The sequence below is a fragment of the Thermobia domestica genome, chromosome 16 (assembly GCF_964235325.1).
Source record: "Thermobia domestica chromosome 16, izTheDome1.hap1.1, whole genome shotgun sequence".
Classification (NCBI taxonomy): Eukaryota; Metazoa; Arthropoda; class Insecta; order Zygentoma; family Lepismatidae; genus Thermobia; species Thermobia domestica.
In genome coordinates, this window is record NC_137469.1 from 175,269,258 (window position 1) to 175,297,093 (window position 27,836).

Sequence of the window (27,836 nt, forward strand, 5' to 3'; positions counted from 1 at the left end):
AAGTGGCGCTTAGTTCGTTTTCGCAGGACACGGTACATACACCCTCCATTCCAAAAGAAACCCAATTTTTGAAAACAAATAGTACCACTAGTGCCATCTGTTGTAATATTTTACCGGTAGATGACGTAGTCCCTCATTGACAACTGGTATAAATGTCATGACATTTGGATGCACGGCAACAAAGTTATTGCGTTTCAACTGTCAGTGTGTTGTGTACATCGGTCGGAAAATGAGTTTCAAACAACGAACTGCAATTGAGTTTTGTGTTAAATTGGGTAAAACTTTTAGTGAAACGCACCAAATGCTACAAAATGCATATGGTGATGAGTGTCTATCCCGTACGCAAGTTTACGAGTGGTTCAGGCGATTCAAATCGGGTAGAGAGACGCTGGATGATGACGAAAGATCAGGCCGTCCCAGAACCGGATTATCGGAAGAAAACATCGAAAAAGTGCGTGAATTCATCAAACATAACAAAAAATCGTCGGTGAAAGTTATTGAAATGGAATTAGGCATTCCTCAAACAGCCGCATACCGCATTTTGACCGAAGTTTTGGGCCTTAAGAAGGTTAATTCGCGGTTTGTACCACACAAACTCACCGAAGACCAAAAAGTTGATCGAATTGCGCATTGCAAAGACATCGTTAAAAGTGCTCGGCAGGATCGAAACTTCTTGAAATCGATTGTAACTGGTGACGAGACGTGGTGTTTTGAATATGAGCCCGAAACAAAGCGGCAAAGTGCTGAATGGAGAGCGCCGGATGAAGGAACACCCCAAAAAAAAAGTCGCTTGGTGAAGTCAAAAGTTAAGGTGATGATTTGTTTTTACGATTCAAAAGGAATTATCCACAAAGAATTTGTTCAGCCCGGCCAGACAGTCACTGGAGAGTTTTACTTGGGCGTCATGAAGCGTTTGCTGCCAAGAATTCGTCGTATTCGGCCCGAATATCGCGAAATCGGCAGTTGGACTCTTTTGGACGATAATGCACCATCACATCGTTAGCGACTTGTAACTGAATTTTTGGTCAAAAATCACATTATTCGGTTGCATCATCCGCCCTATTCACCAGATCTCGCTCCGTGCGATTTCTATCTGTTCCCGAAACAGCATTTGGCGATGAAAGGAAAGTGGCACGCATCGATTGATGCCATTGAGAAGGTGACGACCGCCGTCCTAAAGACCATTCCAATAAAGGACATGGAGAAGTCGTTTGACAACTTGTTGGAGCGTGCAAATATGTGTATCGATGCAGAAGGGGAATACATTGATTAATAAAAATGATTTGTTCCAAAATGTACATTGCTTTTTTGTTTTTTTAAAACGTTCGATTTCTTTTGGAATGGAGGGTGTATTTTATAAAACTTCCTTGATGTCCAGTCTTTTTCCCTGAACTTCCCTGACCAATAGGAACTCTGTAAAAGAAGTTCGCGGAGTTTTATGCGAGCGGGAAATGAATTTTCTTCTTTAGTAGTATTTATCATACTTCTGAATGCTCTGCTATTTTGAGTAATACATGTCATAATGAGTAACTAAAAATGTCTTCATTGACGAATTCACTCGTAAAAGCAAGATAGAACATATCCGTAGAGACATGAATACTTCTGAAAATATAGCCAACATTTGTACACAATAAGTGAGCTATTATTGTCTTTATTTTGTTGTGTATTGTGTGTGATAATGTTTATTTATGTTTAGTGTACTATAATTAATTAGGCTGAACTATAAATGTGTATTACATGAGTGTCTTCTAGTATATGGAGTCATTATGTATGTTAGCATTTGTCGCATATTACATATTATATAGTAATATAGATGCCGGATGAAATAAAGGCATATCTATCTATCTATTCCGTAATGATATCACTTCTATAATAACACTATCCATGGTTTTGGATTGGATATTGTAACAAAATAGTGACCAAAGCCTCAATACACACTCTATTTTGAACTATAATGTATTACAGTTTCGGATATCTACCATATCCTTCATCAGACACTATATAGACACTATGGAAAAGTCTAAATTCTATTGGCTGAAGTCTTCAGCCAATCTCGTAGGTCCCCGTGTCCATTTTCCACCCAAGCTCGTGCCGCCATTTTTGGTCTCATAAAGGCCTTTTTTCAATTTCATCTTCCTGTCTATGCTATCCAAAATTATCTGCCATAATTTACTAATAGATAAGCTCCCTGTCCAGTTCATTAGCTTATTTCTTCCTATCTTCTTTATCCAATCTGCTTCTTACCACTTCCTTATTATCATTCTCTTCTCTATCTCCAATACATCCGTCTTATTCCAGTTAATTTCGTGATTACTCTCCTTAACATGTTTGTATATCACATTGGTATCTTTCTCCTCACATCATCTTTATGTAGTTTTATCCTTTCTTTCATTCTCTTCCCCGTCTCTCCTACATATGACTTATCACCGTCTCCATATCATACCCTGTAGATAATCCTTTCTTCCTCTTCATTAATCATCTTCTTTATTGATCTAAATAAGTTTTCTCTACTCCTTCTATAAGCTCTGACTTCTCCTTTCTTAAGTAACTTCTTCAGTTTCTCCGTTTTTTCTCCCACACTTTCTATACCATTTGCCATCTTCCACTCTCATCCTCTTCCTTCTTTCTCCCTCTCTTCCTCCTCGTTCTTCTTTCCTCTCTAACTCCTTCCTGCTGTAACCGTTCTTCTCTAACTGTCTGTAGAATCTCTCTATGCTCTCTTTCCTTCCTTCCTCTTCGTCCCCCAGCATTTCTATTGTTATCATATTGGTTATGAAATTCCTCCTCATACTCCCATCCACGTCGCTATTCTTGTGGTAGAATACCCCCGCGGTGGCACGTGATTGGTAGGAAAATGAAGACGGGGTTCTACGGGATTAGCTGAAGGCTTCAGCCAATAGAATTTAGACTTTTTTGTAAGGATAACTATATATATATATATATATATATATATATATATATATATATATATATATGTGTGATATGTGTGTGTGTGTGTGTGTGTGTGTGTGTGTGTGTGTCTGTATATTAATTTATGTTCTATAGTGTCTATATAGTATCTGATGTAGAGAAGCAAAAAAGCCGGCTTTTTTGAATCGATGTTTTTTTTCACATAAAAAGCAGGCTTTTTTGGGACAAAAACGAGAATTTTGGAAATTTTGGCTTTTTTTCATTTTCATGATTTTTCTATCTAAACAGCTTTCTTATAGTATATTCTATAGTTAGATAAGAATTCCATGACCTAAACGCCATATTTCGCTCAGAAATTCGCCAACAAGATGGATGAACCACATGTTTTACAAATTAAAGCTAACATGAAGAATGTAGTATTTCAGGGCAACTTTAGAGGCTATTTAACTTTAACTTTTGAATTATCGGCATTTTTTTCTTCTCTAGATCATTTTAGTTTGTCATCCGTGTTTCATTTTTAAGAGCTTAGTACTCTAGCTTCTAGCGCAAAAGTTAAACTTACGTTTTTCTATATATCCGTCAAAGCGTACGTTTTTCAATATATATCCGTCAAACCATACTTCCACATTTCTGTTATACTGTAGCTGTGCAATGATTTAGCAATAATTTTCCGGAAACAACCTTCAATACCAATTTATACAAATAATCAGTAGCGGAATTAGAAAAGTACTTTGGGAGGGGTTTCTCTGATTGTTTCGTTTTCTAAAAAGCCCTAATTTTATTTGGGAGGTGCTTGAAGTTTATGAGTACAGGCATAACTAATATTTCGTTTCGTTTATATGTTTAGCAATAATCTTCCGGATACAACCTTGAAGATCATTTTATACTGGGAATCAGTGGCGGATTTAGAAAAGTATTTTGGGAGGGGTTTTTCTTACTAATGTTTAGTTTTTCTAAACATTAGTAATTTTTATTTGACGGGAGCTTAAAGTTTGAGTAAAGGCATAACTAATAGATATTTCGTTTGTTTTAAACATTCCGTAATTTTGGGGAACAGGCTTCAGTCCGAAAGACCGCCCTCCTAACCTTCGCAAATCCGTCACTGCTAGTAATTAGTAATAATAACGATTTATAAACAATAAGAAAGGAAGTCGGCCAACTCACAGTACAGTACACGCACTATTTCTACATTCACAGATGGAATGAAGAAAAGCTTTGTCAGAATGATCGAATGCTGGATTGAATCCCGGACTTCACAATAGAAGGGCAAAAGCTAATCACACAGTCACGTTTCTTGTGCAGTTGTACTTACGCTTAGCTTAACTTTAAAATATTCCGTAGTCCTTTTCTTTGGGGAAGGGGGAGTTCCTTAATGATATGTTGAATCCCTCTTGTTAAAAATTCAGAAAACTTGAGGATGGGATAAACCGTGATGGTGGTTATATAAAACTTAACTGTAGATTTTCAAGAATATACAGAACCAAAAGCCTTTAGATGTGCAACCTTTAAGTGTATCATATAAATCTAAGTATTTCTCTTATGTTTTATTTTAATCTTATTTGGTTTCGAAAAGAGGGTATGAAATATTTTGAAGTAAAAATCCTACATACAATTTTGCTAGTTATTTGTGTATTTTTTTTTAAAGAAGTGTTTACTTTTAGGGTTGGCTGGTTTACAACAGCTGTTTCTTTTTTTAATTACTGGTTTAAACCAAAAAAAGAAAAAGAAAAAAACGCGAATCGTGTGAACTTCATGGTGACGTTTCCACATATCAAACCATCTGCATGTTTTATTTCCTTTTCATCTTTTAATTAAGGTGTTCCATGTTCAATTCTCGGTCGAACCACAACCCTTCTTTCATGCGTAATCCAAGTAGCGGTTCGGATTCACTTTAAGCGAAAGTCTTCTCCTTGATAACATCGGTATTACCTAAGGATGTTGAAACTAAATTGTATATTTCTGCTTGCCTGAATGCCTGTTTTATAAAGAAGCCAGGGTTGCTTAAATATATTGATAGAAATTGGCAAAAATTTATCGACTGCCTACATAGCTTCCAACATTAGCTTGGATTGGACTTTCAATGATATCTACATATTAAATTTGTAATTTAATACCTCAGTTTTAGCGTACTGATTATGATACATTGACCTTAAATTTTACATGCAAAGCAATAACAGGATTTTTCCGTTATTGTTTTACATTTAAAGTAATGACGGGATTTTCTCGATGGCTAGGACGGGAATTTCTCAATTTAAGAAATTTACTGACCGGACTTCTTTAAGCTTATGGGACCTCTTCCAGCATAACCACGTTGTTGCATAATAACACCAAGACGAAACAAACTTATTTCTGTGAATATGTAATATAAATACATAAAACAAAATATCTAAATCAAAAATCCTGCTTTAAACCCAAAAAAACTGCTTTAAACCCAAAAAACCTGGTTTAAACTTCCACCAAAACACGGGTTTTTGGCATTTTCAAAAACAACCATGGTTCTTGCCAACCCTGCTTACTTTTGTACATAAGAGGTTCAAAAAATTCTTATTATATACATTGGTTAATCGTTTGGAATTCATAATGTAAATATGTTGAAGTAAAATTGTTAGAAATATGTTTCTGAAATTCATGGTTTATTTTCGAGGTTTTATATTATTATCAGCATCAACCACTAATGAAATGACTTTTTGTGTTATAGAGAAGCGAAACAAAGTCTGCTTTATCAATTTAAAGCAGAATTTTGAAAAAAGCCCAAAATTTCCCAAGCAAAAAAGCGAAGCAGAAAAAACCGAGTTTTTTCCAAAAGAGCCGGTTTTTTTCCGAGCCCTTGCATCTCTAATCTGATGAAGAATATGATAGATATCAGAAACTGTACCACATTATAGTTTAAAATACAGAGTGTGTTAAAGCTTTGGTCAGTATTTCTTTTGTTTTGATATCATTTGTTTAAATACTATCCGTTTCGAGCGACTGAGTCTGAATATAGTCTTCTGTACAGATTCTACATTTATCATGATGAACATTCTACGGCATCTTAGAAGACCAAGTTGGACTCTTTTGAGTGTATTGGTAAGGTTACACTTCAAGCAGTTTATTATAATATATTGCGGTAACATTATTTCTTCAGAGTGAACAGCGGGATGCATAATGCCGAAACGCACAGCTTAACCTTCCTGGGCGTCAGTGTAGGCTTTACTGTTGAACTTCTGTTCGCTTTGGTCACTATCTTTTTCGCATATTGTTGTCGTAGGTTATTAACGTTTCCTCACTCATGATGAATCGCTTCAGAAATCGTTCGATTTCAGCAGAGATTCACAGAAGCAGAAATTCAATTGAGTAAATCTTCTGAGTCATACCATATGACAATCAAGTGTCGAGCTTCTCTTTGTAGCTAGATTTTCCGAAATGGTTTAAATATATTTAATGTTGGACGTTTAAGTCATTGGTGACGTCACAACTGCTTACACGCCGGTCTTGCTAGAGTTTTCCAGAATATCATTCATTTTTGGTACGATACGTCATTCACTTGGAGGAGCATCTTGGGTATCCAAATTTCCACAACAAAAGCAACTGACCATATTCTGATTGTTGCTTTTGATAACGCATCTTACCCATAAACTGCACAAAACAAAACAAAAAAGGTTCATATTGAGCATTTGTGAGTTAATATATTAGAATTTTTATCGCAAACAGTTGTACTAACTACGTGTAAAATTTTAAATAATTTGCACAATTAACAGAAAAAAAAGTTGAAATTGTTCACATCATCCTGAAACACGTTGTATATACAGGGTGTACCATGTATAATGTTGAACCGTAATAACGGAGAAACTAAAAGAGGGAGAAAACCGAAACTTTGCACGAAGTAACTATAAGCAGGGAGACATCTTCGCACGTATTAAACCTATGTTTTTTCAAATGGCATTACGTCAGATTATTACATATTTCAACTCAACATGGCAAACGAAAACTTAAAATATCACATTTATTAGTCAGTGTTGCAAACGTTCAAAGTTTGTAAGCCTCTGTCACACATACAACATAACGGAGATGAACCGGATAATGCACATCGAAGGCATATTAGTGTTGGATACCATAGTCACGGCATGGGTTGTTTCGAATGAATAGAAACAAAGTTATCAGAGTTGAATTTGAAAAATCTTTGAGTTTTTTACGTCCCACGGTTATGCCGGTTAGGCTAAAGGAGACGGTGATGATGAGAGATGAGTGAAATGGTGGAATGAAGAAAGTGGGAGGAAACGGGAGAACCCCGAGAAAACCCACGAGCACGGTGTTTGTCCACCACAAAGTTCACTTGGCGGGGGCTGGGATCGAACCCGGGACCCCAAGCACCAGAGGTGAACGCTCTACCACTGAGCCACCGCGCCAGAGTTGAATTTGAATTTTTTGAAAGGCTTTAATTCGAAAACATGCTTAGGTAAGTATCATATTTAGTTACTTGTATGGTTTGCAATGGAAGTGTAAATTATTTTGCCGCTCCAGCACCTCGATATCTCAAACCGTCCCGCAGATATGATAAACATTGATCAAGTTCGAAACACTGCTGAAAATTTCGTATTTATGGAAAATACTTAAAATGATTGTTGTTTTCTTTCTCTTTTATGGCATTAAGCATAAGCTTTTAGTAACTGTAATTACAACAAGATCTCACAATTACATGATTTAAGCGGAACGGTTTTAGATATCGAAGTGCTGTAAACGGCAAAATAATTTACATATTCATTACAAAACATACAAGTACCTAGATATGATACTTATCCCAGCATTTGTTTTTCGAACTAGAGGCTTTCAAAAAATTTAAAATTTTCAAGTTCTGGTAACTTTGTTCCTATTCATTCGAAACAAGTCATACCATGACCATGGTATCCAACACTGAGGTACTTTCCACTCACAGAATTATTAAAGGTGGGTTCCTACTGATCTGGATATTTCCCCGACTTCCCCCTGACTACTGGAAGGAAATTCCCTGACTTTCATGACAGGTGTCGGATGACGTTATTTTCAACATGATGGTGCACGGCTTCATTTTGCTGGTGCTGTTCGCGCTTATCTTTGTAAAACGTTCCAAAATCGTTGAATTGGTCGCGGCGGACCGTTAGCATGGCCTCCTCAATCTCCGGATCTCACACCCTATGACTTCTGGCTATGGGATATGATAAAGGAGGGCGTGTACAATACAAAAATGAAAACATCGAAGAACTCAAGGACAGAATAAAAGAGGTAATATCCAACATTCCCCCCGAAATGTATGTTCGGGCACTAAATTGTACTGTTGAACGTTGGTTTATGAGCATTAATTGTGCTGGTGGGCAGGTTGAGACTCTGTATAACGGAAACTCTTGACGAAATGCTTTCTCTCAAATAGTGTTCACATAATTTTGACTCACCCCATATATGGACTTATGAGTTGTATATTACGATGCACAATTCTGTTATACGCACGAATTATTAAATTATAATATTAAAATGGTAAATTCCTCATTTTTAGCGAAACAGACACTCCTTATATTAATTTCTCACTTTTTCGTACGGATACAATGTTAACATTTGGGATACTTAAAAAAAAAATTGGGATACTAAAAAAAATTACAAAACTTCTAGTTTCTCTAACGTTTGAAAGATGTTATCGTTAGATCGTTATCTGCTTCAAGTTTTGCAATGTTAAAATAAATACTTAAAGTTAAATTGTGCGAAATCAAAAGGGTTTACAGCTGGGTTTCTCACCTCCTTTTGAAAGAACTCCAAAGGAAACAGGCAGCATTGGACGCAGAAGTCCAAGCTTTCCCTCACATACACGATCAAGATCAGGATCCATTCCCCAGGCATGTAACAGAGACAGAAGTAGTTGAGCTATTTCCATCGTTATATTTGTTTCGACCAACAAAGTTCTCGGCTTCTTCGGCGTCCTCTCTGAGTCTGAGGTCGAGTCAGAACCTGCAAAAACAAACAAAGAAAAGGTTAAAATCTTTCGTAACTTCAGGGACTTAGTAATTTCAATACATGAATGCTTATAACCTTAAAGAACAAACACGCAAGGAGGAATCGAAAATTTACTTACGAAAAGGAAGTTAGTTAATTACTGTATGTACGCGAACCTAAGATGCCCTCAAATGTAAGACGCACCCCCAATTCTTGAAAGAAAAATTGAAAAAAAAATCGAATGTATGACGCATCCTTGACTAAAATGAAAACCTTACACTACATTGATTTTAAAGAATTAAAAAAAAAATATTAATAAACACGGGAAAATCAAGAAACATTGAACTTACTGCTGGAATTAATGGTATACTCATGTGGATCTGCTCGTACTTCCCCCCCCCCCTTAATGTAAATAAGGTACAACACTTGCTTGCGTCAGTTTTACAGCAATCCATTATCGATATTATATTATCATATTATACTGGTATATAGGGTGGCCCAAAAGTAGGTATACAGTCTTGTACTACACACACACACACACATACACAAACAAACTTGTTCAGCAATTATTGAAAACTTTTTTTTTTTCTGTTTTGCACTCACATTCGCAAAAACAATATTGACACGTTACTGCTCATCATCTGTTTCCTCATCGGCATCAGTATCTTTTCCAATTTTTCCAATCTTGGCTAAATACACATAAAACACACGTTCTTTACAGAATCGTGACTAACGGGATTAGCAATTTTTGCTAAAACTGCATCTAATCTGGCCTAAATTTGCATAACTCCAATAAGGAATTCGTGCCACAGGACAGATAGTTAATGCCTCATTTAGAAGTATTCAAGCAGTTACTCCAATGTATTTACACGTATGAGGTCCGAGTATCGGGGTAATGTCTTGTGGCGTATGCTTCTTCAGAATGCCCCAAGTCACAAGGCAGTTATTGTGCAAAACTTTTTTGTCCCAAAAGGGGATATGTTGTCCTACCCTCCCTATTCACCACGTCTGGCTTTATGTGATTTTTTTTTTTTCCTAAACTCACAATCAGATCTGGATTCGAAGGTTCGTACTTTGATGACGTAACGATCATCAGTAGGGCTACAAAAAGGGTTTTCAACAGCATTCCATAAAAGGACTTCCAGCAATCTTTGTATGCACTGACGGCCAGGACATAACGATGTACGTATGCAGGAGGGTAGTACTTTTAATGATCCAAGGTAACAAAGCTTCTATGTTCACTCTCTTTCTTTTCTATTGTAATGCCCCGCTATTGTGCATCAGCGCCGCATTGCAGGAATACTAAATTTTGTATGTGGCAATGTGGACATCGATCGATACTAGAAGATACAATTCTTAATAAAATGTTTTCTAATCGAAAATAATAAATAAACAAGATATATTAAAATTTACCCGGGCAAGCGGGGCCTCCCAGGCCCAGTAGCTTCATATATTTTTTCGAATTTCTCAATAACCATAAATATTTCGATGACATAAAACTCTGAATTCTTCTATCTTTAGTCGAAGTTAAAGTCATGAACATGCCGAGTTGGTAAGGCCCCAGTTGCCGTCTACGTTACAAAAAACCTACGTCACTGATGTAAGGATAATAGATTTGAAAATTTGTTTGAAGAGTTATATAAATTGAAGAATTTATTGGAAGAGCATTTGAAAAAGGAAATTAGCAGGTAAACTAGAAATAACGAAATATTATTTGTGATGAACTGGATAATTAAAATGCAGTAACAATTTCAAATTTAGGTGGAGAGAGACTTCCCTCTCCCTTTTCTCCATAAATGTGCTGCCACTGCCAATAAATGGATTGATTGACTTCAAAATTATGCAAAATTAAATAAGTTCCTAAATTTCATGTATTTAATGCTTACAATGTCTCCTGTATGATAACAGATGATTTACAACCTAAAAATAATATCAAGCTGATATACGTGTTTTAATCCAGAAGTTTCTATTATTATGAATTTTAATGGAATATATTACTCCGCCTAAAAGTTGTTTATGCTATTCAAAAGAAAAGAGTTACAAAGTGTAATAAAATATAAACGAAAGATATAATATATAATAAATAAAAGATTTATATGGATATGAGTAAGAATATAAATAATACAATGAATAATAATGAAGATGATGATGAATGTTTAAGAGGAAAAGAGAAATATTATTTATGATGTGGCCGAAAAGAATAATTAGTTTTACAAATAATAATAATAATATAAAACATTATGGATGAACTGGAATGTGTATAAATAAAGTCATGGAAACATTGAAATATATGGGATGATGTTATCATTTTATGTAGAGTATTTTGCAATGAACGATAACAGTTATGTTTATCTTGGATTTAAACTATATATATATATGAAATTTGAATTAGAATATAAGAATATTTTATGAATATGTATCTTCCATATATTCTAACGTCCAATAACCTCACATTATGTGTTTCATCAAAATTTGAACCTGAAGACCTTCTGATTAGATCTCCCAAGCCGTTATGCGCGCGGGTGACGACTCCGTCGACGCAGGACTAAACAAATTAATAGATGTTTACATTAGACCAGAAGTATCACCATATTTCTAATCGTCTCATTACAGAATTACAGTTTACTGCAAAATTTTGATTTTGGACAAAGAAGAGCAGTTCACTATTGCTCCAGTTTCAATTTCAAATTGCCTCACTATATATAGTTATATACTTATGTCTACAACTAATCTACTTTGGGGCCACGGTGGCCCAGTGGTACAGCGTTCACCTGTGGTGCAGGGGGTCCGTGGTTCGATCCCAGCTTGTGCCAAGTGAACTTTGTGGTGGACTTTTAAGATATCATTTTATTTCGTTTCTGATCTACTTTGTCACGTCGTGCCTTACGATGTCGACACTGCCCACCAAGCTTAAACAAACGTAACGTAAAAATTATTTATGAATGTAATATGGAAATAGACCGATCGGATTGATAAATTAAACTATTATCGTGAATTCAGGTTTTAATAAGGAGCTCCTCTGTGGCTAAGCGGTTAGCGTACGCGCCTTTGGCGTGGGAGGCCCGGGTTCGATTCCCGGCGGGAGCTCATATGGTTCGGATTCCACGTTAATCAGTAGGTCCACGTCTCATATAGCCTTGCTGCTGTACGGGACGTTAAACTCAAAATCAACTCAATCAACTCAACTCAGGTTTCAACAATAAATATTTATTTTAAGTAAATTATCTTTATATATTTAAAATCTGTATACCTTATGCCAGTCTTTTCTCGTTCTTTGCAAATGAACGTGTTGCACGCATGATAGGGACGGCCGATATATTCAAAAATACCGAAGGTCTGTATTTAAATCCTAATATCAAACACGCCTAATTTGGCCAAACATAGACGCCTAGGGCGGTATTGACAGATAATTCGTTTATCAAATGTTAATCACGAGATTAGTTAGTGACGTGTTCGCTCTGTACTAAGGAAGGTGTACTTTTTAGTATTCAGAGTCTGCTTTGAATTCAGCTAATAAATTGACTTGGGAATAATTAACCAATATAACCCCAATACCTCGAGTGGGAAAAATAAATGTAGCAACTACGGAAATCTGGAAGTGCAGATTCGTAATCTACAAAAATGAAAATATATGAAATACGATATTCGAAATTTTTTTTTTTTTTTTTTTTTTTTTTTTTTTGTGGTTTGACACCACAACTTAAAAATAGTTACGAAATCGCATTATAATTAACGTATTCATTTCTGAGGAATGTATTTACGGGGGAATAAGTAAAAGTCAATTAATATTAGTGACAACAGAAGGGTTATGTTGTAAATATAAGGGAAGACCATTGTATGTATCCCTCAGAAAATAGGAAATTTCTACTCATCTCTCACTGTTCACTTTAAGAAACAGTTCTGCTATCGCAGAAGACTCGGCTTAATATCTGCTTCATAGTTAACTCACTCGCTGAGGTGAAAGAAAAGAAAGACAGTATTCTCAAAATGTAAGTTCATCCTGGCTAAATCAGGGTACTCTCTGCTCTAAATTAATTAATGTGATTAACAAAGTCAACTACTACGTGCTAATCAGATTCTAAATACACTTATGATAACTATGTATTAGTCAAACCGTTAGTATGGCGCTAATCAAACGTCAAAACGACTCTGTATAACGCCCTTAGTCTTCAGTCACAATATTGTCCAACAGGTTATGTCGAGTCTGGAGAGCACAAATGTCATATGTTCAGTTTTCTGAATTTTTCACGAAACTGTTTCGAAGCGATGAATATGCCCTAGCAAAACAGAAAATTTGAGTTTTGCGACAACTGTTCACTGTGTATTACCAAGGTGCTATTTACAGTAGACATTTGTATTTGTGCATCTGACACAGAAGTATCAAACTATCGAAATAGCTGACGAAGTCAATATTGAGAAAAAAATTAGACATAAGATATCTATTCTCTCAAAACTAGATATTATGTATAGAACTTGCTGACACTTGGCATGTCCATAATAATAAAAAAAAGAAAGAAAGAAAAAAAAGAAAAAAGGAAGGAAGGAATTTCCACATTACCTGAAAACAGAAATCAGGTATATTTTGTGAAATGAAAGGGTAATGGGAGTGTCATACTTTTAGTTAAAGGCGCATAATGTGATCTGAAATAAAGTTAAAAAAATGTATTAATTCTCCTTGAAGTGAAACGGAAGACACTCTTATTTAAAAACCAGAAAATTAAACAGTAGGTGTACATTCCTGTGTCACGTGACGAGTTGTAAAAATGCCTACGAGACTGAGGTGCACACACGAAGAACGAACGACCTTCAGCAATCGAGAGAAACAGGACCGTTAGTCATGGAACACGCCCTATCCACTTGTTTCCGACTTTTTTCCCGCTTTACCACATAACACAATTTTCCCCTGGGCACCACAAGTTCACAAGTATATTAAAACATATCTTAGCAACGCGGAAAATTAAAATTATAATTTTTCATTATCCTCCAAAGATTAACTATTATTCACTACTAAAGTTGAACAAAAATTGTACGTTATCTATTTAAAACTTAAGAAAGTAGTGGTGTTAACGGAGGAAGGAGATGCAGAGAATAAAACTAATTAACAGTATGTATAGGGTGGCCAAATGTCCTGCTTTTGGCCGGACAGTCCGGCTTTTGGAGGTCCTGTCCCGTGTCCGGCTTAGTAGTCGAGCGGGACGCTTTTTCAGCTGTCTCTTGATAAATGTTTAACTTTCCATTATGCTGATGGCTCCAGTCTCAGACATTTCAGAATTTGCAAATTATTTCTGTACACTCTTGTAAGTTGTAAAGTAAGAAAAGTTTAAAGTTCCAAAATTTGGTGGGAAAAGCATTATATTGGCATGGAATTTTAACATGTGAATGCAGCTATTTTAAAATGTAGTTTCCCCAGCTTGCTTGACACAAAGATACCTAAAAGCAATGAACTGAGTTGTCATGTGGGGAAAAGGTTTACAAATTTATAAAGTCCGGCTTTCGAAGTCAGTGTGTCCGGCTTTTTAATCATTGCTTTCTGGCCACCCTAAGTGTGTATTATTAAAAATTTTAGAGGCGCTTTAATTTTGGGTTAATACTTTTGAAGAGTAACTACCCGGCACCAGTCAGAGGAAGAAACATCTGAATATGCCATATGTAAGAGCAGTGCTATGCTGTAAGGAGGGAGGAAGCGAGTGGGGCGATGGCCTCGCGTGCCAAAGGGAGCGGAACATTCGGGAAAAGAAAAAAAAAGGAAACAAAAAAAGATAGAAAAAATTACTTGGAATATTTTAGATTAACAGCGCTATTTTTCAATCTAATATTTAATTTGACCAGAGTCAGAAAATGCATGTGCACATATATAAAATGGAAGGAAAAAAGTAATAAAAGGTGCTCAAAATCAACGAAAGGCAGGGTTTAATTTTGAAAATTTTCTTACGCTTCGTGGTTGGTCTGTCGACCTCACTCATATGTACGAGGGTGCCGTCGTATACTCTCGCCCGGGGCGCTAATTTCCCACGGCGCGGGACTATGTAAGGGCCCGTTTTATTATCGAAGTTTTCTCATTGAGATGCTACCTCGCAGGAGAACTGTATTCTTTCTTGTAATGTCATTAAAATTTATATATTTATCCCTTTTTAATTTCGTTGTTCTGCAGATGATTCTAAGACTTCATTGCTTTGAATATAGAGTTTATCTTTACATATTCTTATTATAAAGGCAACCAAGAAAGTTCTGTCGCTTCTTCACCCACCATTTTCAAACAGCGATATATCACCTAAGCCGTACCTGGAAGATCAAAAATAGTCCCCATCAACATCGACTACCTTCTGACAACGTTCTGGAAGGCCATGGATTCTATTGGGGTAGAACTTGATGGGGCATGAAGCGAAGAAAGTATCAAGTGCATTTTGCACCTCTACTAGGGATTTGAATTGGCGTCCTGTGTGATTGTCCAAGGAATAAGACAGGTGATAGTCGGACGGTGCAATGTCCGGGGAGTATGGCGGATGCAATAGTGTTTCCTATCCAAGGCGTAGAACGGTGCCCCGGGTCATTCTAGCCACGTGAGGCTTAACGTTGTCCTATAACAGGAGGACCTCTTTGCGATTCAGAAGTGCTGGCTCCAGAGTTTTGAGTTTTTCCTGAACACGGCTCAACAGCTGACAGTACACAGTTGCATTGATACTCTGACCAGCTTGTAGCAGTTCTCGATGCACGATGCCGTGAGCAGTTCACCAAACATACAACAGGACCTTCTGGTTCAGTGTTAGTTTCAGCTGTTTTGAAACCGGTTCATGGGATGCTAACCAATGATAACGGTGCCGTGGTGCTTCGTACAGGATCCACTTCTCATCACATGTCAATACCCTGTTGAGAAATGGCTCCTTCCTCAGACAAGACAGCAAAAAAACACAGGTGTCTGCTTGCGTTGCCTTCTGGCTCGGAGTCAAATCATGGGGACCTATCCACCCCACTTGTAGTGATTCCTAAGTTGATGGAGGTGCTGCTAAATGGTTTCTCCACCCACATTCAATTGTACTGTAGTCTAAGTTCCCCACATGTTCGGTCATTATTCGCCTCAATTGCTGCCTTAAGATCTTCATTTCGTACTTGTGTTGGTCTTCCAGCATGTGGTTGGTCTTCGAGTGTTTCGTCACCGTCCTTAAACCTGTTAAATCACCGCTGCACTGTCCTCGTAGTCACGACACTCTCACTAAAGCCTGGCGTATTTTTCGCCCCGCAGCAGCGACGTTTGACTCCAGGTTGAACTCGTACAGCATACACGCAATTATGACCATCTCTGGAGGTCAGACACGTTCACTCTGTACTTAAGCAAGTTTTCAGTGTAACTGAACTGCCAAAACCGGGTAGTGCGTTGAATATCTCAAGAACAACTGATCTTCACTTTATTTCCATTTGCATTCAATTCACGGTGTTAAGGCCAATTGAACACAGACATCCACTAAAAGTGACAGAACTTTCTTGGTTACCTCATAGATATATGTTCATTGGACTTTAAAGTAAGCGCTTTTGAAGTACTCAGAATTTTGGGTAATATGAAATTCTAACTACCTACATTACTAAATCAAGATTACGGTAGATCTATATAATTTTATCCATGGTTACTAGTTTCGGAAAACACACGAACCTAAGTCAAAATCGAATTAAGATAATGAAATATTAGAAGATATTAAAGTAGTACTTTTTCTCTAGCAGTACTTTTGTAGCGTTAGGACTACGTCTGTCACTGCTAGGAAAAAAATGAAATGAAATCTTTCAGTTTAACGTCCCTCGGTTATGTCCTTTCAGCTATGGAAGACGATTATTAAAGAAAGTGAATGATGGAATAATTGGTAGAATGAAAAGCGGGAGGAAACGGGAGTACCCCGAGAAAACCAAATGACACGATGCTACCGACCACAAACCAGAAACCCTACGCAGCAGAGGTAAGCGCTCTGCCACTGAGTTAGCGTGGTCCCATCACTGCTAAGAGTCGATCTGATAATTAACAGATAATACACAGGGTGAACCTGAAAGATATCCACAAACTCCGCGAGGTGATTCGTGACACTAAAAGAAAACAAAAAATCCTCTTGCATATTGTCGAATTCCGCGTCGTGTACGATTGGCAGGGGTGTTAACTTGGAATCGAAACTCCAATCGTGACAACTGGAACCGAACAGAAAGATATGCATCTATTTCAGGAGGTGATTTGTCACATCAAAAGAAGACGAACAGTTCTCTTGCATGTTGTCAAATTTCGCCTCGTGTACGATTGACAGGGGTGCCAACTTGGAATCGAAACTTGGATCCTGACAATTGGAACGGAATAGATGTGCACATCAATGCACGATGCAAGATGATTTTTTGGTCTTCTTTTGATGTGACGAATCACCTCCCGAAGTATGTGCATATCTTTCTGTACCGCTGGAATTGTCACGATTCGATTTTCGATTCTAAATTAGCACCACTGTCACTCGTATACGACGCGGAATTCGACAATATATAACATGACTTTTTGTTTTCTTTTGATTTCACGAATCACCTCCGCAGTTCCGGTGTTTGTGCACATCTTTCAGGTTCACCCTGTATATTGCTATAAACAATCTTTTCTAGCAGAGCTATCAATTATTATTGGACATGAACGACATAAATTTTAGCGCCAGAAAAGTTCTTTCTTTGTCAATTTTCTCGGAAACTATCCATTAAAATTTACAATTAAGCATGCCATTCTGTAAAATTCTATGTAATCCATCACCTGATATATGTCTTGTTTTACCTTTGCTCGATACTTAGAAATTGAAGTTTAACAGAACAGGAATTAAAGTTAAATAGACATTAATGTTTAAGAGCTAATCATAACTCGGACTATATTTTATTAACCATACTATGCATACCCTCTCACTAATATCTAGGGATGGGCACGAGTGAGTTTTATTTTGAAACTTGATTCCACTCGAAACAGACATCTTTGAACTCTACCCGAGAACTCGGCTCGAAAAAATTCCTCCAACTCAACTCGAATTTTGGTCGAGTTTCGAGTCGAGTCGAACCAAAACGAGCCAAATGTTGTTTCAAGTACTCTCTTCAAGTATTCTACATATACAATATTATCAATAATACTACTACAAATTATTATTATTATTATTATTATTATTATTATTATTATTATTATTATTATTATTATTATTATTATTATTATTATTATTATTATTAAGATCGTGTATAAACATGAAAGATACAGCGGTTTGCATCTCAATACTAAAAACTAGTTGACTACCGACCTTGGTAGTCGTGAAGTCTAGAAGGCAAGGTAATCGTTTACCAGGTTCTGGGTTTGAGTTCCGGAGACGCAAGTATTTGGGCTCGAGCCAAAAATTGTTGAAAGTTATAGGGCACCGGCCAAACATGTTCAAAACTGCTCTGCTCTGGTTTAGAGTTGGCGGCACGTGCGAGCCGAACTAAGCCGATGGCCCATCCCAAATCCAGTCGACGACTCACTCCAACTGAGGCGAACCAAGCCAGCTCGAGCCATCGGCTCAATTGAGCCGAGTCGATGGCTCATTGCAACCGAGCCGGCTCGAGCTGTTCGCACAGTTGAACCGAGCCGGGCCGGTGGACATCACTATCCGGGTTGGGTTTTTGCTTGGGCTCAAAAATTCGACTGTACAGGTCTCAGCCTTGATGGTAAGAACCAGAGTTGGCGTGGGTCAATGAAAACTTGACCCACGACCCACTGACCCACCACCCACTGTGACCCACTCTGACCCACGACCCACCGTGACCCACTCTTACATACCACCAACCATGACCCACCACCCACCATGACCCACTCTGATCCACCATCCACCGTGACCCACTCTGACCCATCACCCACGGTGACCCACCACCCACCATGACTCACCACCCACCATGAACCACTCTCATCCACTGTGACCTATTCTGACTAACCAAAATCCATCGTCATCAACTCTGAACACGATCCACGGCCTCTTCTTTACTGACCAAAGAGTTTACACTAAATAAAACAAGACTGAAATTGTCACTAATCGGAGTTTGAATTTCTAGTCAATCGCTCAAGCACCACTCTGTTACAATAACGGTGGATCTGACCTTTACAATATAAAATGGTAAAGTGTTTGTCAGTGAGGAAATTGAAACAGTTCGAGGGGGGAGGGGAATTAGTGTGTGCCTAAAATATACTTGTACTAAGAGTATTCTTGCAAGTGTTAATTTCTCAATGTATTCCAAAAGAAACTTCTATTCGCAGGAAAATATCCCTGTACAATATGGAAAAAGTTATGGTTTCTCAGTTCACAGTATTTTTCTCAGAAAAAACTTGAAAAATCAGTTTTTCATAGTTTATAAAGGTGCCCGGTACCCTATCTGAGATCATCTCCATAAAATATGCTCCTAATTGTAATTTGTGTAATCACTAAAACACCACGTTAAATTTAAGTTACAAATATATCATAATTGCAATTATTGTGAATATTTATTCAAAGTAGTTTACCTAAAGCAAAGAAGGGACTTATTAAAAATTAGGTACAAAATTGAATAACACAAACAAGCCAACACTTGTAGTACTGCAAGTATACATTTTCCATAACTCGTAATTTTCCACCTTAAAACAAATCTGAAATCGGGTTTATTTCCTGTTGGTAACTTTTTCGTGGTAAATCATCCGCAGCGGAATAATGTCCATCCTTCAGCCAAGAAATAACTAGCTCGTCTACTTTGAGCTTGTCTAGCGGTGGGCCATTAACATTGATGAACAACAAGTTAGACAATGTTTCAGCACTTAGTCTATTTCTAATATCAGTCATCTGTAAATTCATAAGCGGAAATCCCCATTCCCACTCTGTCGTGGAAATTGATAATACTTCTACCCGATTTCTGCAACTCCTCATCGACAATCTGCTTGTTATACTTAAGTCTGATAACGACTTTTCTCGCTCAGTTTTGAAATACTCAGCAAGAAGTATAATCTCTCTATCACCATACAACATCTTTTCCATATCGACCACGTCAGTTGGCAATGTCGACTCATGGAGAACAGAAACTTCATCTCTCACGCCTTCGATAGGGAATCTTGTGAATAAATGATCAATTAAAGACTGATAAACTGATGACTTCGTATTTATTTATAAATTTATTTTTTGTAATTACACATGAAGGTTTGGTTCCATTACCAAGTTCCCTCCCCCGTCTAGAAAGAGAAAGGGAACGAGGTTCCTGGAGTGTTCAGAGGTGAATGGGAATTTCCCTCCTTCTTCCTCTTCAATTACCACACTGCTGTTTGCCATGTGCCAAATTACGATGAATTTCAATTATCATAGTATAATTATTTCCTTGTTGAATTATCAACACTTTTCAGTGGAAAAAAGGATGAAATTTGAAAGTTCCAAATCAAGGTAAGTAGACCAACATAAAGGGAAAAGAGTGTAAAATTTTCCATATAATTATGCGTACAATCCAAACTTAAAATTTCCGTGTAATTAAGCTTACAGTACAAATTTTATGCCTATTTTAGTCACAAGTTTTTGGGTTGATTGCCCTGTGCTGTAAGCGCTCCATATAATAAACATAAGCTTCAGCAATTATTATAGTAGAAAGCAATGGATATATGAAGCCAAGCACTGTATTTTTTGTTTCTGATTTTTTTTTCTTAAATAACATCGATCGCTGTAGATCGTTTTCACAAACCAACTCACTACCAATTTTCCATATATAGAAAGTGCCTCCTCCCCCATACACACACAAAGGAGAATTTTAAAAAATGCTAGGACACATTCTGTTTATTTTCAATAAAGAGTTAATACACTGAATTTCAGCTCCGTAAGTTTAACGGTTTGCGAGATACTCATTTTTTTTTCGCAAAAATTCGGATCCTCTCTATCTCCTTAGGATATTATGCATTATAATAAAAGCAATATAACATCTCAGTTTGGATTAAGGCCTAACTATATACCAAAAGTAATTTCATTTGACTTTGCAATTTGACCGTCATGATCAGGCACACATAGTTACATTCAATTTTTTATATAATCATTTATATATTAATATGATTTAAAAATATAGTTTTCCGGTAGTTAGCTCCTCTAAACGCTCATAGGTCTCGAAAGCCAAGTAGTAGTATAAGCTACTGCTATAATTACAATTAAAAATATCAATATCCAAAAGTGATTGAAGTTCTTTTTTCACTTGGTTAGATATACTCTCCTCAGGTAAGTAGACAGAAACAAGTGGAAAAGAAAGGGAAATGACGGTCTTGAAAGTAAAACGAAGGCAAATTTACCAGTCTTCAGAAGATACTGTCTACAATGCAGTGAGCAGAGAGGGTCGGTAGATCATACTGAGTCGGTGGGTCACAGTGGGTCACGGTGGGTCACATGCTGTTAACCCACGACCCACTGACCCACTCAGAAAACTTGACCCACTGACCCACCGACCCACTGACCCACTCCATCTCTGGTAAGAACTACAGTATACACTTATATTGGTACTCACGACATTTGAGACTGTCTCGTTATGAAAATCTATTGTCGTCTCGTTATCGAGACGAGATGAAATCCGAGCATTGTACCCACTTGTGAGCAACGCTAAAAGTATTCCACATTACTGCTTACATTTCTCATGCTGTCGCTTACCAGCCTTTTCAGGCAGGCCGGTAGCCAGCCCAAAAATGTAGGGGGGGGGATGAAGTTAGGGGGCGCGATCCAATCATATTGTTTGCAAGCTTACCGTGAAAATTTTAGGGGGCCAGCAAAAATTTAGGGGGGCCCGGCCCCCCTAGACCACCTGGATACGGGCCTGTATTCAGGTCCTAATTTCAAAACGAGCTGAACGAGCGAGCCATTTATCAAACTCGACTCGACTAAAAACTCGACCTGAAAAACGGTGACTCGGCTCGGAACTCGACTCGAGAAAATTAGACCTACCTTTGACTTGACTCGAAATTCGAATCGAATTCGAGTGGAGTCGAGTTTTAGCTTGTCTCGTGCAAATCCCCACTAGTGTCATAATGAAGAGTGTATATTTTAATATCAGTTTCTCATCTTAATAAATGGGCTGGTTTTCGTTTAAAGGCCTTCACTACAGCAAAATTAAACTAATGCTAATTTTAGAGTTTTTCTGTAATATCTTCAGAACAAATAAAACTATCCGAAAATCAGAAAAGTAGTGAACTAGACAATACGATTTTGCATATGATACTTTTACCACAATTCGTCGGTGAAGGGGCGAAGTGGCGTAACTTGAAAAATTACGTTTTTGAGTTATGACTACCATTGATATATGACTAACCACCTCTGTTATCTGTCAAAATTTCGTGGCTGAATTCCCACTGGTTCCGGAGATAAAGCACCTAGCTCTTGGCGTATCTTGAAATTTTCGATATAAAAAAAATCTGCGAAGGAGCGTAAGTAAGATAAGCCCGTTCGCCATTTTTTTGTTTCTTCAGTAGCTGCTAAGAAATAAAACCGCGTACGGGCGTAAGCTTATATTGGTAAAGTCTTTGTCGGCAATGCCGCCACAGAAAGAGAAAAAAACATATTTTTTAAGCTTTGTTGACAATTCGCCAAGGTTTCTTTTGTTTAAAAGTGCGGAAACAATTCAATCAAAGTAACAATAGAATATTTACGTAGTAGTCTCCTTCAGTTTTCTGTACTGATGTATGATCGTATTCCAGTTTTCTTAACTTAGAATATAGAATAATAGCATTGTGCAGCTGGCTTTTGTTGGAGGAAGTTGTTACCAAGATGGATGTGCTAGTAGAGTGGGATACTGGAGGACTGAACGTTGTAGCAGATAAGGAATTGGTGTGTGTTTCAGGGAAGGAAATTACTGTTGGTTGTCGTGTGAAAATGTATTGGTTACCGGATAGAAAGTGGTATTGTGGAATAGTGAAAGACACAGAGTGTTCCGACGTGTAAATGAGGAAAAATGTAACTGCAACAAGTGGTGACACTGAAAGTGAGAATTCTGAAGATGATGTTCCCCTTATACAATTAATACAAGGAAAGAAAGTAAACGAAAATTTATGTTTAAATCCCACTGATATTCTATATTGTGATGGGGACGACTCTGACCTTGATCCAACATATAAAGCGGAGTGTGAAGTACGAGGTTGTCAAAGGAAAGTGTTCAGTGTATGTCCGTTGTGCAGTATGTTGTTGTGCTGGAGACATTTCGACAAACCATTGAATTGTGAAAATCAGCATGAACTTTTTGAACATTCGTGTAATGTGAGGACACAAGTGAGAGACAAATGCGGAGGTGATGTAAATGTGGATCCACAGCCAGAAAGTTACGAAATGGAAGGATCTCCGAGAAAAGAGTAGCATTTATTGAGTGAAGAAAAAGGTTGTCGGAAGAGAAAGAGAAGTATTGCCAAGGATTTACGAAGCAAGGGTGAATCGTATGTTAGCCCATACACAAAGAAGTTAGTTCCAGGAAGAAATGTGAAAGCAAGATGTGATGGAAAATGTGAAAAGTTTGGTAAAGAATACTTTAAAATCACAGATGCGGAAAGACCAAAAAAAAAAAAAAAAAAAAAAAATCAGGACTTTTATGCGAGTGGTGACTTTCAACTTCAGCGAGAATTTATCAACAGATATGTAAAGATTTCTGACGTTGAACACAAAACTACGCAAAATGAAGAATCTCGAAGATCAAAAACAAATTATTACTTTTTACCAAAGAAGGAAGAAGGAGTGTCCGTGTGTAAAACCATGTTTTTAAACACAATTTCAGTATCAGAGAAAACTGTGCGAACTGCTCTAGCTAAAAGAAGAGACTCAGGTATCATTGAGAAAGAAAAGAGAGGAGGAAGACGTCAGAGCCAACTAAAAAGGGATAAACTAATAGAGAAAATGATAACAGAACGCATAAAGAGATTTCCAAAAGTCGAATCTCACTACTGCAGGAAAGATACGAAAAGACAATATCTGCATTCAGATTTGACAAAAAGTAAAATGTATAGAATGTTCATTCAGGATCATAAAGATGAAATCACTCCTTTGCAAACTTACCAGACATACAGAAAAATCTTCAAAAGCATGAACCTTTCTTTTCATCGACCGAAAAGGATACATGTGGTCTGTGTAGCAACTTTCTGGAAGAAGATGAACAGACGAAAAGTGAACTAGCTGACAAATATCAAAAACATATCGCCGAGAAGGATGCAGTAAGAAGGAAGAAAATGGAAGCTAAATATTCACCGGACTTCCAATGCAAGACTGATGCTGCAGTGTTTGATTTGCAACAAGTCATTTATCTTCCAATTTCAAATGAAAGCAAACTATTTTATAAAAGACGACTATCAACATACAATTTGACTGTGTATGATCTGAAGACAAGGGAATGTCAATGTTTTGTTTGGCACGAAGGAGCAAGCCATAGAGGTGCATGCGAAATCTCCACTTGCCTACACAATTTTCTTCGTGAATTGGATGAAAAACAAGTTGAAGAAGTTTACTTGTTTGCTGATGGTTGTACAGGGCAGAACAAAAACTCAATAGTTGCAGCCATGATGCTCTACACTGTTACTACGGCGCAGCATATCAGAGTAATAACTTTAAATTTATTGATTGGTACCACGGACAGAATGAAGGGGACTCTGTTCATTCAACCATTTCGACGGCACTAAAAACAGCTGGAAATGTCTTCATTCCAGCACAGCTACTACCAATTTTTAGACTTGCACGATCTGCTAAACCATATACTGTGCATTCTCTTGGATACAATGATTTCTTGGATTTCCGAGATGTCGCTTCTAATCTGAGGATCCTATCTGTAAGGAAGGATGATAATGGTGAAGGAATTGACTGGACAGACATACGAGAACTAATGGTGAACAAGGATCAACCAGACAAGATTTATTTCAAAGACAGCCATTTAAATATGATTTATCGAAGCATCTCGCTACCAAGGAACGTTATATTCACCAAAACTCCGAAGTGTCTTCACTCATATCCCCCCAAGATTCCACCACAGAAGTATGCGGATTTAATGTCTTTGTATGAAGGAGATACGCCTCTAGTGAGAGACCCCGAGTTTGCGTCTTTCTACAAAAATCTTCCACATTGAAAGTTATTTTCAAAAAAACTCTTTAAAATTTGCTATTGTAACAGACTTTACAGTAATATAGTTTTTCTCAGTTTTCATGTTACAATTGTACTAGTGTTACTATATCTTGAATTTCGTTATCCATTATTCATTTCTATAGTTTATTCATTTATTTCAAATACTATGTTCAGCAGCACTGGTAATAGATATGATTGTATGAATCGCCAATAAATAAATATGTCAATATAATACAATTATTATAATAGTTATTACAATAACAATTATAATAAAAAGTTATAATAATAGTAAAAATATATTATTATATAATAATTATTAAATGCTTCTTATTAACGGAGAAATTTTATAAAAACTATCTCTACATACCAGACCAATCTTATTTTTCACATTTATTTGTGGGGCGTAACTTTAATCTTGATCTTTAAAATGAAAAGGCGAAAGGGCGTAAGTGATTCCAGCACATTCCAGCAGAGTTTTCCAGTAGAAATTAAAACATTTTTAGCACGTAACTTTTTCCTTAGATGTAACAATAATCATACTCTCATTGTACAAAATTTGAAATTTATATAATAAAAATCAAATGAACACGAAGGTATTATGTTCAACAAAAAACTTTAAATCGTTCTCCTGAAAAATCGTAAAAATCAAGATACGCCACTTCGCCCCTTCACCGACGAATTCAGCTATCTGCTTTTGGTACGACGCTATTTACAGAACCCGCTAAAAAATGCTAAATCTAACTACAGTTGCAAATCGAAAGCAAATAGATGAGTTGCAATAACGGTATCACATGCAAAATCGTATTGTCTAGTTCACTACGTTTCTGATTTTTGAACATTTTTATTTGTTTTGAAGATATTCCAGAAAAAAACTCTAAAATTAGCAGTAGTTTAATTTCGTTGTAGTGAAGACCCTTTTCAGGTTTACAAAATACTTACCGTACGTTTGATTTTATTCTCAATTTTCTCGCAAACTACGCATAAGCTCAACGAGACCTATCAATTTCTATAATTGTTCGAATAAATATCTGAATAATTATTGGATTGGGTTGAGTTGATTTTGAGTTTAAGACGACGAAATTAACCAGCGCTAATTTTACGGTAATTATGAGATACCTTCAAACGGATAAAATATAATCGAAAAGTGGAACAAGAGCTCACTAGACAATATTACTTTACAGGAGATACTGTTATCACGACTCACTTATCTGCTTTCGATTTCCAGCCATTTAGAAAATCGGCATTAATTTTCGCGTTTATAAATGGCTGCAAACGGAAAGCTACTAGGTAACTCATCATAACGGTACCTCATGCAAAATAATATTGTCTAGCTCGCTCTTGTTCCACATTTCGATTATCTCTTATCTATTTGAAGATATCACATAATGATGGAAAAAGCAGCGGTATTTTAACTTCGCAGTGATCAGGTATCTTAAGGGTTTTCACTATAGCGAAATTAAACTACCACGAATTTTAAGAGTTTTTCTGTAATATCTTAAAAACAAATAAAAATATTCGAACAGCAGAAACGTAGTGAACTAGACAATACAATTTTGCATCTGATACCTTTACCACAATTTATCTATCTGTTTTTGGTATGCCGCTATTTACAGAACACGCAAAAAATGTTAAATCTATCTACAGTTGCAAATCGAAAGCAGATAGAATAGTTGTGATAACAGTATCACATGCAAAATCGTATTGTCTAGTTCACTACGTTTCTGCTTTTCGAATATTTTTATTTGTTCTGAAGTTATTACAGAAAAACTCTAAAAACAGTAGTTTAATTTCGCTGTAGTGAAGACCCTTAAGGTTTCTATGATCCTCCAGGCGGGGGAAGGGAGATTTCGAATTTCCTTTCTACCCTTAAAAATAAGGGTAGTTTACTTAAGGGTAAAAATAAAAAAGTCCTATCTTTTCAAAAACAGCTCCAACAATTTTGTTTCCATTTCATAAATCAATTTTCCAGAAATAACCCTATTATATGATATAAGTGATTTCTCTGGGAAAAATTCAGAGGGGCTATTTTATTCTTGAATAAGTTTTTTTTTTTCTCGGACGACTTTCCCAAAAAAACGGCTCAGCCAGTTTTGTTAATACTTCATAAATAAATATTTCATTAATAAAACGATAATGTGGATCCTGAAGAAAGAGGGTAGTTCATTCTTGGGGTGGGTCGGATGTACGGTGGCCAGAAGGCAATGATTAAAAAGCCGGACAGATTGACTTAGAAAGTCAAACTTTATGAATGTGTAAACCTTTTCTCCACATGGCAATTCAATTCATTAATTATGTTACGGCATCTTTGGCTCAAGCAAACTGGGAAAGTTACATTTACATGTTAAAATTCTTACTTATTGATATTTCTCTGCTCCTGAGCGGCTTTCAATAGACGCTTGTTCTGGAACAATTCGTTAAATGTTACTGCACATTCCATTCTTACTTCTCCTTCAAAGCTGGAACAATCTTGAAGTTGGGACTTAACTGTGGAGATATTGGGCCTTATGCAGAGACGTTTTGACGTCTGATTAAAGCCATACTACGTGGCTGACTAACGGGTGGTTATCAAAATTGTATTCAGAGTCTCTGATTAGGACGTAGTATTTGACGAACTTAATAACATGTGACTAATTAATCTAGAGCAATGCCTACGGTTTAGCGTGCGACACATTTCGTATTTCGTATTTCATATATTTTCATTTTTACAGACTACGCATGCGCTCATCTACTTTTCCGTGGTTGCCACGTTTATTTTTCTCACCCGATGCACTGGGGTTATATAAGTTAATCATACCCAAATCATCATTTTAGTTGTACTCAAAGTAGACTCTGAATACCATAACGTGCACCTTCCTTAGTAAATTGTTAGTATGCGTACTAACTAGTCTGAGACTAAACCTAGAT

At 36.8% G+C, this 27,836-nt stretch overlaps 1 protein-coding gene across 6 annotated transcripts in view; it reads right to left on the reverse strand.

Annotated features, from left to right (window-relative positions):
- The window catches only part of Rbcn-3B (WD repeat-containing protein Rbcn-3B), a 334,889-nt gene that overhangs the window by 90,829 nt on the left and 216,224 nt on the right, over positions 1-27,836 (reverse strand). For all 6 annotated transcript variants that reach the window (XM_081743283.1, XM_081743279.1, XM_081743282.1 and 3 more), the window contains one exon: positions 8,656-8,865. In XM_081743283.1, the coding sequence (XP_081599409.1) occupies positions 8,656-8,865 (210 nt within the window). The remainder of the gene's footprint in view (positions 1-8,655; positions 8,866-27,836) is intronic.